This window comes from Gavialis gangeticus, unplaced genomic scaffold, assembly GCF_001723915.1.
Source record: "Gavialis gangeticus isolate Ggan-Ray unplaced genomic scaffold, GavGan_comp1, whole genome shotgun sequence".
Lineage (NCBI taxonomy): Eukaryota > Metazoa > Chordata > Crocodylia > Gavialidae > Gavialis > Gavialis gangeticus.
This window is the reverse complement of record NW_017729014.1, coordinates 2804014-2817493: the sequence shown is the minus strand read 5'-3', so window position 1 is coordinate 2817493 and position 13480 is coordinate 2804014. Positions and strand designations below refer to the sequence as shown.

The 13480-nt window shown below is 52.4% G+C and overlaps 1 protein-coding gene across 3 annotated transcripts in view; it reads right to left on the bottom strand.

Moving 5' to 3' along the window:
- Positions 1 to 924: 924 nt before the first annotated feature.
- CHD5 (chromodomain helicase DNA binding protein 5) overlaps positions 925 to 13480 on the bottom strand; it is a 77974-nt gene continuing 65418 nt past the window's right edge. For 2 of the 3 annotated variants that reach the window (XM_019511606.1, XM_019511609.1), the window contains 7 exons: positions 12064 to 12201; positions 11645 to 11753; positions 10979 to 11111; positions 9942 to 10137; positions 9437 to 9600; positions 8808 to 8922; positions 925 to 5034 (listed from right to left, as the gene is read on the bottom strand). In XM_019511606.1, coding sequence (XP_019367151.1) covers positions 4916 to 5034; positions 8808 to 8922; positions 9437 to 9600; positions 9942 to 10137; positions 10979 to 11111; positions 11645 to 11753; positions 12064 to 12201 — 974 coding nt within the window. In that variant the 3' untranslated portion in view covers positions 925 to 4915. Of the gene's footprint in view, positions 5035 to 8633; positions 8685 to 8807; positions 8923 to 9436; positions 9601 to 9941; positions 10138 to 10978; positions 11112 to 11644; positions 11754 to 12063; positions 12202 to 13480 lie in introns of all 3 variants that reach the window. The other variant, XM_019511608.1, reaches the window with a different exon arrangement.

The following is a 13480-nucleotide window of genomic DNA, read 5'->3' as shown; positions in this document are numbered from 1 at the left end:
TCCAGTTCACCCACCCACCCACCCTCTAGCCCTGGCTGGGGAACCCTTAGAGCAAGGTCCTGCAGGGTCCTTTCTCCGCTCCCATTCTGGAAACTTAGCAACAGCCCCTCCTCCCTGCCCGGCTGCAAGGGGAAACCAGCTGCAGGCTTAGCACCAGCAGCTAGATTCCCCTCCCCCCTGAGACTAACAGTGAACTTCTGTTAGGTCAGGAACTGTTGCAACTTGGGACACTTCCTGCAAAGCCACCTCAGTTCCAGCAGGGAGCTGCACTTCTGTCTGCGCCCTTACGAGAGGTGCTCGCTGCAGCAGGGAACATGGCACTGACCCACAGCATAAGAAGTCTTTTGGGATAAGACACTTGGCCCTCATCCAACATCTTCAGAGACAAAAAGGTGACCTGCGGGCCTTGATCTATGCACCTGCTACAGCCTGCATGAAATAAGGTAGTGATCTTTGCCCTTAGCTGCTGCCTGTCTCACCAGGTGAAATACAGAAGTAGCTGGAGAGGTCAGCACCATATACAGCTACACAGAGAGCTGTCTGTCAGTCTCAGACAGCTTTCCCACCTTTAAATGCTCACTAAATTCACCTCTTTTAACCCAAAAGGAATCAGATCATCAGTGGAATTCACAGCCAACTGCAAATCAGGTGCCTGATCCAATTAGCAACCCCTAAAGCGCTTACAGACAGCAGATGGATAGAGCCAGCAGTGCAAAAAAGTAACGTGAGAGTGTCAAGCAGTAAGACAGGCCTTGATCTGAGTAGAAGGGAGCTGAAAGCAGTACTGGGGCTGTTTGGCAGAGTTTTGGAAAGGACAAAGGCTCGTGCCTGCCTCCCACCCCCAGCATGCTCCAGTGGGGGTGGGGACCAGTGAGAAGCTGCTGCTGCATCAGTCCCAATAACAGGGAAGCATCACATGCCAGGCCCTTTTTTAAAGGATTTATTAAAACACAGAAAACAAAAACAAATACACACAGAGTACAAAGGAAATATGGTCATGTTGAATACAGTCGCCATCAGCCTTCCTACAAAAGGTCATCACTGTGCAATCAGTATCACAAAAATAACAAACCAAGAGTTGTGAAGGCAAAGTAGCGTTAAATGCTTCCATATCCCCCTCTCCCAGCCCCAGGCTGCTAACTTCAATTTGTTGAAGCATTTCATCTTACCCAAAACCTTGCACACTCATTGTGGAGGAGAACAGTCCAGTCAGGATGAGATCTTCCTGGTCCCAGCATTGGCAGGAACCTCCTCTTTCAGCTTTATGTGGGTGCAGTCACAGCCAGGAGACAAGGTTGCAGGAGCAGGCTCAAAGGGGGTTTCTAACCTAACATGGAGATTGTAGCGGTTTGGAGAGACCAGCGGCAAGATGCTTTCTGTGCATTGAAATCCCTCGTAATCTCATTGGGGCTGGGGAAGGGGTCAGTGGCTTGAGGAGGGGCTTGGGGTTGTGGGGGGGAAGAGTCCAACACCATCCACTTGCAAGCCATCTTATCTAACACAACACTATGTTGCAGGGAGTCTCCCTGCCTTTGGGCAGAACCCAGGCTGCTGGGGCAGCCAAGAGTGAGCTGCCTGCTTCCTCTTCACAAGGAGACTTTGCAGGCAGAAGCTTTGAGCAGGCCTATAAAGCAGAAGACAGCATCCAGCAGCAGCACGCAGTGCCTGCCCTGTGGCCACCGGCATGAGTGTGAAAGCTGCTGGGTCATCTTGTGGCAGGAGGGTTGTTCATGAGGCATCTAGGCTCTCTGCAGCCAGAAACTGGACCCTGGGTGCTGGCTAGAAGCACAGTCCTCCCTGTCTGCCCCCTCAGGTCTGCTTGCTGCCACCCAAGGTCAGCCCTGCAGTTTGCCAATGGGAGTGTGCCAGCTTGACAGCTCCTCCATCCATGGAGCCAAGTATGCCCTCATCTCTGTGGAGTCCACGTGGTCACCATGCAGCCTCTGGGCAATACTGAAGAAGCCCTAACCCATACAGCCAAGGCAGCCTAGCAAAGAGTTCCTTGTAGGGACATGAGCAGCATCCTCTTCTTTACCAAAGTAAGCAGCACAAGCAGGGATTAGCAAACCCAGGCCACAGGATACAGAGCCCCTTCACCAGCTGGTAGCTTCAGCAGCCCAGATGAGCAGATGCAGGGTTGTTACCCTCTGATGATAGCTCAGCAGCCGGGGAGAGGAGCAGGGGTGCAATCTATAGGAAGGCACACACCCCTGTCCCTACTTTGGCACCAAATCACAGCCTGGCTGGCCCTCTCAGCAGAAGCCCAGAGGTGGAGGGGGTCTTAAGTCCCTGTCTCCATCCAGGGATGCAGCTGAGTCATGCTCTGGCAGCAGACTGCCCTCCATCAGTGCCGGTTCTTAGGAGCACTGTGCAGACAATCCACTGGTCTGCATGGCTGTCCCATTCACTCTGGTGCCCAGCGCAGACCCAGCTGTACAACAAGTGACTTGACTCACAGCACAGGGTCCTTGCACTTAGCCCTGGTACAGTCCATACCTGGAACAGGTCACTGCACAAGAGACATGAGCCAGCAGAGCTGTGGCTGGCACAGACATCCTCAGCTGTGGGGCAGTTCAAAAGAGGCCAAAGGCAGGTAGAGCTTCTCCCTTGCTCTTCAGCCTTGCCTGGCCCCAGCATGAGCCAGCTGCTACCTCTGGTTAAATACTGAGGGGCTGGGAGCAGGGGCTGTCTACACTGCTATGGAGAGGTAGAGGACTACAGCTGTCAGAAACAAACCACGCTCCCCTGTCAGACCATGCTGCTCCAGCAAAAGCCAGTCAACCCTGTCTGCACCCCCCCCCCCATAACAGGAGAACAGGGGAATAGCTATAAAGTAGCAAAACTAGGCAGCACTTAGGGGCACAGACAAACTGAGAAGCCCTTTTTTCCATTTGCCTGGATTGGGAGAGTGAGTCTGAGGTTTTGTCCTCTTCTCTCTGGGGCCCAGGCTTCCTCAGCTGCTAGCATCAGTACTCTTCACACAAGCACCCTTCTGCCCTGCCTCCCTGATCAGCTGGCCCCAGATGGCACAGGGTGAGCCCAGCTGTGAGCCACCCCACTGCCAGGCCTGTCTGCCCAGGGAAGAGGATACTCCTCAGAGTGGCCACTGGCACGGTTTGGCTGCTGCTGCACTATGCACTCTTGCCCACTCTGCCTTCCCATCCAGGCACTGACTGGCAGCTGCCAGCTTTGACACAGCACCTAGCACCACCTCCTGCCAACTCTGAGCCAGGACTCAGGCTGTGGGCCCTCTTTCCATTCTTGAGTGGCATTTGCTATGAAGAGGGCTCACAGAATGGCAGGGACGGCATCTGGGGGCAGAGCAGGGCTTGCAAGGCAAGGAAGGAGGAGAATCATGGCACAGCTCACGCTCTGAGCAGCAATAGTGAACAAGCCTCAAGAGCAGAGGGGCAGGAAGTCTTACTGCATGGAATTCACCTACTGCCTAAGCCAACAGGCTTTGCATGGAAAAATGGCATAGTCCTGGGGGATTCAGTTGCACACTGGGGCCTTGAACACTCTACCCATGGGGCTCCTGCCCCACTCCCTGTGCACCTAGGTGCACCTAACAGCGGCCAGAGCCTTGCCCAGCCCCTACTGCCAATGCACAACTGGTATGCTGGCAGTGGAAATGCCCTGTGCCCTGAGGCCCACTCAGCAGCAGCCCCCAGCACACAGTGGCTTTGTTCCCCCACTTCCACCAAGGACCTGAGCCAGTGGCTACAAGCACACTGTGGAGAAGGTGGCCTGGGGGCAGGCTGGCTACTCATCTCCTCTCTGGGCACAAGAAATGTCCCCCTTTCATCTGGCTCAAGAAGCAGATGCCTTGCAACTCAGCTAGCCCCTTGCTGGAGCACGGATGGATCCCTGCGGTTCTGCAGGGCAGGGGTACTTGGTCATACAGCCCAGAATTAAAACCCACCAGCATCCCAGCATCCCAGATCCCATGCAAAGGCATGTAAATCACCTGTGAAGTGCTGAGCAGCAGGGCATGCCCAAGGACTACCCAGCAAGTTGGCCTTGAGGGGAAGGCAGGGGAGACTGCTCACCTAGCACATCTGTGCATCTGATCTAGGGCATCTTTGGACAGGGAATTACAAGAGACCGCATGGTAAGTGGATCCTCAAAGTGCCCCCAAGGCTCCAGCCACTGGGGCCTACATTGTCTGCTAAACCAAAATTGTGTACTAGCTCTGAAAAATGCACCCAAAACAGGCCAGAGCAAGGGGACTTGTGTGGTCCCTGGCTTTGAAAGAGACCAAGAATTATTATGCAATCAGGAGCTGTGAGGCTGGGACCCTAGTAACTTGTCCCTGGTTGGCCACCAGGCTCCGTCATGCTCAGCAGTGAGAGCAGTGGAACGTGAGGTCAGGCCAGGCCCATTTGGCAACACCACTGCTGCACTCTTCCCCCACGCATTGGGCGGGGGGGCGGGAAAGAGAGGGGAAGAGGGCAGCAGCCAGGTACGCTCTCCCTGAATGCACCCAGGCGGCTCAGCAGCAAGGTGGTAGGGCAGGGCTGAGAGTGCATGCATTGGCTTAAATACAGAAGGGGCACAGAAAGAGAACCAACGTAGGAGGCAGCTGCAGAAAAGGACAAAGCTGGGCTCCGGACTGATACATTAGGGCACTGGGACTAGGAACAGAACTTCTGGGAAGGTCTCCCTCCACATCGGATAAGTGTCGGTAAAAACGGGAACATAAATGCCCTGACTCCAGAATCCCTTTGCAATTCAGCCAGCGTTCTTGAGACAAGCTCTTCAAGTCTTCAATAAGAAAGTGCAAAAAAAGTACAAGGAAATGAAATCCCCTTCAAAGAAGTTTTTGAAATGGGCAGGGGTCACTGTGTTTTGTAGTGAGGACCACTTTAAAGATGAGCAGGGCAGGCCTGGGTGCCAACGCCCACTAGGCGGGGTGTTAGTCTTCAATGCAGATGACATCACCATGCTTCCCCTTGTGCTCCAAGGACACGCCATCCTTCAGTGACTCTGCTACTTTTTTATCAGGGTGGCTGGAGGGTGGCCCACTGGGGGTTGCTGAAAGAACAGAAACAAAGGTATTACAGGTGACCAGCTTCTATTTCCCTTGCTGTTGCATGACCTTAAAGGAGTAGAGAAAGCAGAGCCACTGTCCAACCTAAAGGGAATATTCTTTGAAGCAAGCAACCCTCCCTGTGCTGCACTCCCACCCCAATGGCAACTTGCATGTGCCCTTCATTTCAGCCCACAAATGAGCCCAGCCCAGCACCTAGGCTAGTACGGTACACACACAGCAAGGTGTTCATAGGCCTGTGGCTGCTACTTGCTACCTCTCCCTGCTAGGGAGGTGCAGCCAGAGGGTGCATTTGCTTTTTTTCGTTCTTCGAAATGCTTTTCTGTATAGAAAGATGTGGATGGGCATATGGTGAGGATGGAGGGACAGAAGCATGTAGCCGCCTCGCCTTTTCAAGCAGCAGCAGCTCAACGTTGCAAGGTGACATGAAAGGCACAAAAGGACAACAGCAGACAATGGTGAGCATGTGAGTAAATGACAGGGGTCAGAGAGGAAGGAGTCTGCAGGATGGGAACAGAGCAGTGAGAACAACCCAATCTCTCCCAGCCTTGGAGACCATTAAGGCAGCTGCAGCTAGCAGTCCCTGGCATCCCTTCCTCCAAACCGGGGTCCCCGAGCTGCCACTGAAACACAGTGACTAGTGGGGTAGAACTCCATTCTGTGCCAGAACTGGACAGGACTCTGGCTACCCACTCATCAGAAACACAACCTCCAGGAGCCTACTGCTACACAGAGTAATTCCTGCTGCCTGACTCCCACCAGCAGGAAAGTGCAGCCACTAGGTGTTGGCAGCCCTTGGCTACACGGGCATTTCTGAACCTCACTATCCTGGATAATAATACAAAGCCAGTAGTTATACTGGCTGATGAGGCCTGGTGATATGACCTGAAAGATCATTTCCCAGGTCTGGGAGGAACCTGCAGGACACAGACCTTGAAAACAGCATCAGCCACCCGTGAGGCTTGTTCTATTGTGCAGGGGGTAGGATTCTAATAGAGAGAAAAGGGGGTTGTGCAAGCAGGTAACTATTCATTTGGATGACTATCAGGCCTGCAGTCAGCAATCTGGCTGCCTAACTGAGCTAGACAGCTCAAGAAAGACCTTGGGGCCTCTGAGGCTGTTAGAGCCACACCATAGATGAGACTCACCAGTGCCCTAAGAGGGAGTGAGGCATTGACAGACGTGGAGCTCCCCAGTCTAATTCACGACACTTTACAGAAAGTACCATGAGTTAGACCGACCCCTCCTGACCCAACATGTTTTCTGCTGGGTCGGGGAGGTTGGGGATCAAGCTCCACTTCGGAGCCGATACAGCCAAGGACATGTGCATCTACAACTTCTCTCCCCCAGCCCACCCTCACACCGACCCAGCTCCTGTGCTGTCTAGGGATGGGGCTGAGCTGCATCAGCCCAGCCACCCAAGCAGACAGAAGTTAATGAAGGCGCTCTGCTTTGGAGCGCCTTCATCTGAACCCTCATTTAACGAGGGTTAATTTGTCACACAGTCAAGGACTTTTAAAGCACTCTGCAGCCATGCACTTCTGTCCGGGCATAGCCGTAGAGCGCTTTCAAGGGGCCAATCACAGAATAAATGTAACTTCTGTCTTGTGCTTTAATGAATGTCCCAACCTGCGAGCATGCAGTATCAGCAGCTATAGCCTCAGGGAGCTCCTCCCAGGGAGCTACCAGGCAGGAGAAGTGAGAAAGGAGCAAAGGAACAGAGAGAGATTCCATACATCTGATGCATGCAAAGCAGTGGGGGGAGAAGGGATAATGAGACTGTGAGGATAGTTTTCCTAGCACCTCCAAAGTAAGACTAAAGGGAAAACCTCATGGGAGCCCCACTGCTTTTACAGTGACTGGTGTGTTCATGAGTGCTTGGATGAAAGACCAGGGGAGGAAGGAAGAACAAACCTGCTGCAAAATTATGAAAAGGACAGAAAATTCTGACCACACTTAATGCCTAATTGACAAATCCCCTGCACTGATAGCTTGGTACAGTCAGAGGCAGGCAAGGTTCTTTTGGTAAATCTGATATTTTATTATACCAACTCAAATAGTTGAAAATTGCTTCTTAGCAAGCTATTTTTCCAACTATTTGAGTTGAAAGAATGTTTCCAATTATTTGAGTTGGTCTAAGAAAAGAACCTTGTCTGCCCATGTCCTTAGACCAACACGGCTACAACCTACACCCTTGATGTAGTCAGAGGGGTTGTCTCTCCATATATGCAATGCAGATCTGAAGCTGAGCTCCCCAAGCCTGCACAGAGATCCTTGCAAAATCTGGGATGGATCCTCCAGGAGCCGCCTCCTTTATGGATTCCTCCTAACTCCTGGCCTGGCACTGGGAGGGGAGGACCAAGGACAAGATGCATGAAATGCTGACAACGTTGCTGCCCTCGTGCTTTCAAAGCAATGTGGTGCATCAGCCTAGGAACCAGCAAAGAGGTGAGTGAGATATAGGGGCATGAGATGCACAAACCCCAAAATTGAAAGGCTCCAAGAAACCAGCCAGATCCACATCACACACTTAATGAATAATCCCTGTGTGGGGGACAGGACACTGTCCCAGATGTGGCATGAAAATAGAACAGAGTAACTGAAATGGTGGGGGTGAAATTCGTCTCCTCTTCCCTCTAAAGTTTCAGCATGTTGGAGTGCTGTGCACACCCCTCCAGCACTCTGCAACACACCTGGCATTGGCCTGTGGTACATCACATGGAATGCAATGAGTGAGAGTGCCTGACCAATGCCACAAGGGGACTGCAGACTCCCAGGTCCAAAGGACCTCTTACTTTGTGAATGGTGCTGATGGAAAGGCTGTTCCCATCTGACACCATTAAACCGCAGTGTGCCCTCCAGTTCCTGGCACCAGAGTGGCCACAATTTCCTGAGGACTATCTCCAGGAGATGGCCCCTCCTGGAGGAACTGCCTGCTCACTGACACAGCCCCCTTTGTAAGCACTGTTGGCTGCACTCCAAACAGCTGAACCCCACCACATATCAGACTGGCAGCTGTAGACAGCAGATCTGGGAGAGCCACGTGGGGGTCTGCAGGAGGCAGTGAGGTCTAGCACCATTCAGGAAAGCAGCATGGACCACACACTTCTCCATGGGTAGGGTTAATTAACTCATTCCACCTTGTAACTCACTGATGTTGAGGCTAGGAACAGATGTTGCATTTGTCCCTGGACCAATTGTGCCTGGATTTGTCTAGGAACAGAAACGTCCCAGGATTGACATGCGTACACAACACAATCATGGTTCAGCAAATGGTTAAATGCACTGCTGCTTTTCTGCCATCAATTCAATGATGCAATCCCAGGATAACTGTTCAGACATACATTGCAATGTCCTGAGATAAACTGTTAGTACTTCTTATCTTATTAACCATTTTAGGATTTATCCCAGGACAAGGGACATGGATACCTCAATGACTGCACTTTATCCCAGGATAAAATGGCTGATCTTGAGATAAATGTGACATCTGTTTGTAGCCTTCAACTCAATCATGTCACTACATATCCCCTAAGAGATGGAGCAATGCAACACGTTTAGCAGAGAGTAATAAGCATGGCCTTACCTCAGGTGGAAATGAGAACTGCAGAGGAAAATCTTGGAAACGGCTAAATATCTATTGATAAGAGAGAAAACAGCTGGCTTGCCCAGTGTCCTTTGGCTTTGTGTGTGGCCCACTGAAATTTGCCACTTAAAATTCCCCAGTTAGAAAAAATATCTGCTAGAAATCCCAACCTACCAGTCACATATGGTCCCAGAGGCATCTGACTGTAGTTGACAATTCCACCTGGTCCAGGACCTCGGAAATTAGGCCCAAAGTTGTTGTTGTAGATCTGGGAGGACCCAAAGGAGCCCTGAGGAAATGGGAGAAAATGACTGCTATTCTGATCCCCAAGCAAAAAGCCTTGCTCTATCTGCCTGCTGGGCCCTGCACCATCACCAGGATGGACCCCAAGCTCCCTGCTTATCCTGAACTCGCTCTTATGCAGGCACTCAGGCTGGCCCTGGCATGCCTGCTTATGTTCAGCAGCAGTGCCCTGCGGTACGTGGCACCGTTCTGTACAGGCTGCCTCCTAAAGCAAGTGTAGCCACATTCACGTGGTGCTGTGGGCAGGCATAGGAGCAGGGTTGCAGCCTCACTCACTCAGCAGGACTCATTAGCCTGCCCACAGCACTATACAGGTGCAAGCTCAGGAGACAGCCTGTGCAGCTGCCAGACAGCAAATTTGGTGCATAGATGTGGCCTTGCTGTGACATCCTGAAACATCTGCAAGGTATTCTCCAGGCAGATCCAGACTGTCCAACCTGCAGAAAGCCACCATTAGTCTGCTGCCCAGACCCCTGTCAATACTCCAGCACCTTTCTGACCTGCTGGACGGTGGGGTCACCTCCCCGGGTTGTCAGGCGGCTCAGGATGCTCCGTTCAGACATCTGCAGGCGGGCAGCCACAGGTGGTATCCGGGACAGCATGGAGGGCAGGCGGGTCACATCTGCCTTCATGTCACTCAGCAGCTCCTCCAGCTGGTTCAGAACTGCAACACAGACACAGCAATGATGCCTTGTTTAGCTGGGAAATGCTCTGGACTGGGGGCAAGTGGGCTGGGGCAGAAACAGAGGAGACAGGAAAGGAGTAAACAGAATCCAGCAGGGCTGTCCCTCAGAAATTAAAACATTTTCAAGCCTCCCAGACCTAGAAGGAAATGCAGTCCTTGCACAGCCCTGATCACAGGAAAAGCTGGCAGTTTGGGGAATATGCCCCTGTCATGGGAGCCCTCACAAGTGGCCAAGGAAGGTTAGAGGGGATGTGGCTAGCTCCAAGCCAAGGGAAGGTTGAGTCAGAAGCAGGGAGAAGGGGCAGAGCCAGTGCGCACACCTTTGTGCAGAACAGCATTGGCAGGCTTGTTCCCGGCAAGGGATTCTTTGGAGAGATGCTGGTGACTTTCAGCAAGGCACTCCACTTCAGCCAGACGGGCGTTCAGTGCCATGGCCGGGTGACTGGGGTCTTGGGTCATGTTGAGGTATGCGGCCCTTCGCAGCTGCTCCTCGATCACCAGTGCCTGCTCCAACAACTGCAGTGCAACAGGAGAGTGGGAAGAATTCAGGGCTGGAGCCTCAGCAGCAGGACCATCCCTGGAGGGGGGCAAATCGGGGTGACTGCCCCGGGTCCTGCAGACAGTGCTGTACAGGCCCCACTGCAGCTGCCACATGTCGCTGCTGCCAGCTCCGGCTGCTCGCCGTGTCCCACCCCTGCTGCTGCTGGCTTCTGCAGTCGGTCGCCACTCCCACCCCTTGGCCTCGCACAGGCTGATATGCCCCAGGCCCCACACACCCCTAGGGACAGCTCTGCTCAGCAGGCAGCACCGAGGCACTGTTTATACTAGGACACTTGCCGGCAGGCACCAGCCACCACAGGGAAGCTGTCAGAATGCATGCACATCCAGGAGGCCAAGCACACCCTGGCAGAGCATCCACTACGGAAAGGGCTGTGGCTAACCCCTGAGGATGGTTGGGCTCCACCTCTGGAAGCTGAGAGGAAGTAGTTCATACTGCTCAGGGACTCCACAGCTTCCTAGGGGTGAATGGGGATAGCATCCAGCAAACCCAGGACTCTGCTCCCAAAATCCTTACCGAGTGACAAAGGGCCTGGAGAGTAATTTCATTGCAACACATCAGTGACACTTCCTCCCAGAGGAGCAGCACATGGCTCAGTGCTGCCTGCAGCATACTCCCACCTGGAGCACCCACCCTTTGGGATGGTCCATTTCTATCCAGGCTACTCCCTGCACCCTACCCGCCCACATCACTTTGCTCCTGCCAAAGTCAGCGAGACCAGAAGCCTCCCACCTTTGAGACACAGCCCCTCACACTTGCCCTGTTCCACCTGAGAGCCCCTTCCCATCTGGCACTCACTTTGAACCGGCGTGCGAGGAACTTGTTCTTCATCTCAAGGTAGTTCCCCTTGTGGATCTCTGACTTGAAGGGCTCATTCAGAATCACATAGCGTGGGTCATTTTGGATGTCTTGCCAGCGGGCATAGCCATGGCTGGATGTGGCAAGGGGTGTTAAGGGATATGCCCAGGCATGTGTGGCCTCTCCAAATGGAAGCCTACCAGGTTAATCCAATAATGTTCTGTGAGCAAAACCTGAATGTTTAAACAGACTACCCAATTGACCCTGACCACATATTGTGCTGGCCTCCTTGTACAGGTACAGCCACAGACACAAAGGGGTTAAGCAACTTGGCCAGGCCATGAAGAGAACAAGCGAGCAAATGTCAAGCCAGAATTTGCACTCAGGTGGAGCAATGCAATGACACAAATCTGCAGCATTCAGTCACTTCTCTGTGGCTCTGCAGTGGTACAGCCTCTTTGGTCCCCTCCCAGTGATGCAGCCTTTGTGGTCCCCTCTCCATCAACCTTGTGCACCCAGGCTCTCCAGCCCCCTCCCCGCTGTGACAGTCTGATACCCCCATCTCCTCCCAGTGGCCTAGCTTTTTGGCCACCTCTCCACAGTGACACAGCCTCTCCGGTGCCTCCCTACTGCCTGGGAGTAGTGAAGGCCCTCAGAAAAAGATACGTGACAATTCCTGCCAGAAGCCAGTAGTCATGTCTCCGGTGCCAGATGTCATAGATCTTGCCAGAGGAGACTGCGGCTCTCTCCTCATTCTGCCACAATGTGTGCAACTCTGCAAGAGCAAAACACAGGCAGCACCATTTGACCAAGACTGCCTGGACACAACACCAGGGTGGGACAAGCTGAAGTGCAAACAGCAGCGTGCACTGGATGCAAACTCTAGGGCACAGACACATTTCAGCCAGTGACTGCTGGCTTAGGGCATAGGTTAGACATGCTGCTCCAAGACTGCAGATTCCACATTTGAAGAGCCAGGCTCAAACACTTCTTAGTGGAGGTGCAGTTTCTTGCAGGACTGTGCAGAAGTGGTGACTTTCACCCGTAGATCCTGAAGGAAGAACAGCGCTTCAGTAAAGCATTACCTGTAAAGCCACCATCAGCGATGTTGAACATGAATCTGAAGTTTGCATTTTTGTCCTCCTTCTTCCCATCTTCTTCCTCCTCCTTTTCACCATTTTGTTGAGTCTCATTTTGCTCCTTCTCCTCAACCTTGGCCTCCTCTGCTTAGCAAAGACAACAAAGTCATATTAGCAAAGTTTTCTTTGTCAGGGCAAACTTAACAGATTAAAATCTTACCCTTGCCCTTACCCAGCAGCTGCTGTGCTGAAACATCTCTCAGAAACAACAGAAATAATAACTGTCCCAGCCCGTGCATGTTAACCAGCTGACTCTCCATCAAACATGAGCTGCACCTATCAGCTGAGGTGCTCCAGTAGTTGGCACCAGGAGTGAGAATGTGTGTGTCTGGTGACAGGCAGAGCTATGTCCTGCTAGCTCCAGGTACCAGAACCAGAGGCCACACAGCTTCACTAGTGCATTTCTACACATGGGCTGATCAGCAATGCTGAGAAGACTTGCACTGTGCAAACTTGTCTGTGGACAGCTCTTTGGGTGGAGCGCTATTGCCTCACCACAGAAAGGCAGAATCGAAATCAGGACAAGCCCTCACTCTCGCTTCTGGCAAGCTGCATCTCCTATGAATGAGTTGCAGCTGGAGACAATAAGCCAGCTGCAACTTCCCTTATGCCTCTGATGCTGGGGTGCCACTTTCTCCTTCTACACCTCCACTTCTTCCCTTGTCTAGTGGGGCAAGAAATACTAGTCACATGGCAGAATGCAACCAGAATCTGCAAGACTCACAGCTAATGGGTCCCTTGGTGTTTTTTCAAAGACAGCAGTTTCGAGCAGCAAAGCAGCATAGAAGTACACTCTCACATCACATCCAGACTATAAGAGCCTAATACAACAGGACTGTAGTCCCCAGTCATAGCTTCTAGATGACACAACATGGCCTCTACCACAACGCAAACATCAATACATAAGGAGAGCTGGTCTTGTATTCCTTTTTGTCCTGGTGAATTTACCATATAGATTTCATAGACATTAGGGCTGGAAGGGACCTCGGAAGATCATCGAGTCCAGCCCCCCGCCCAAAGGGCAGGAAGTCAGCTGGGGTCATAGGATCCCAGCAAGATAAGCATCCAATTTGCTCTTGAAGGTGTTCAGTGTAGGTGCTTGAACCACCTGCGATGGCAGGCTGTTCCAGACCTTGGGGGCTTGGACAGTAAAGAAATTCTTCCTTATGTCCAGCCTGAAACAGTCTCGCAGTAGTTTACAACCGTTCAACCTCATCATCCCTTGGGGTGCTCTGGTGGCCACCCCTGATAAACTTATAGGTGGCCATCAGATCACCCCTGAGCCTGCGCTTTTCCAGGCTAAAGAGCCCCATGGCTCTCAGCCTGTTGTCATAAGGTCTGTTTTCCTGACCTCTGATTATGC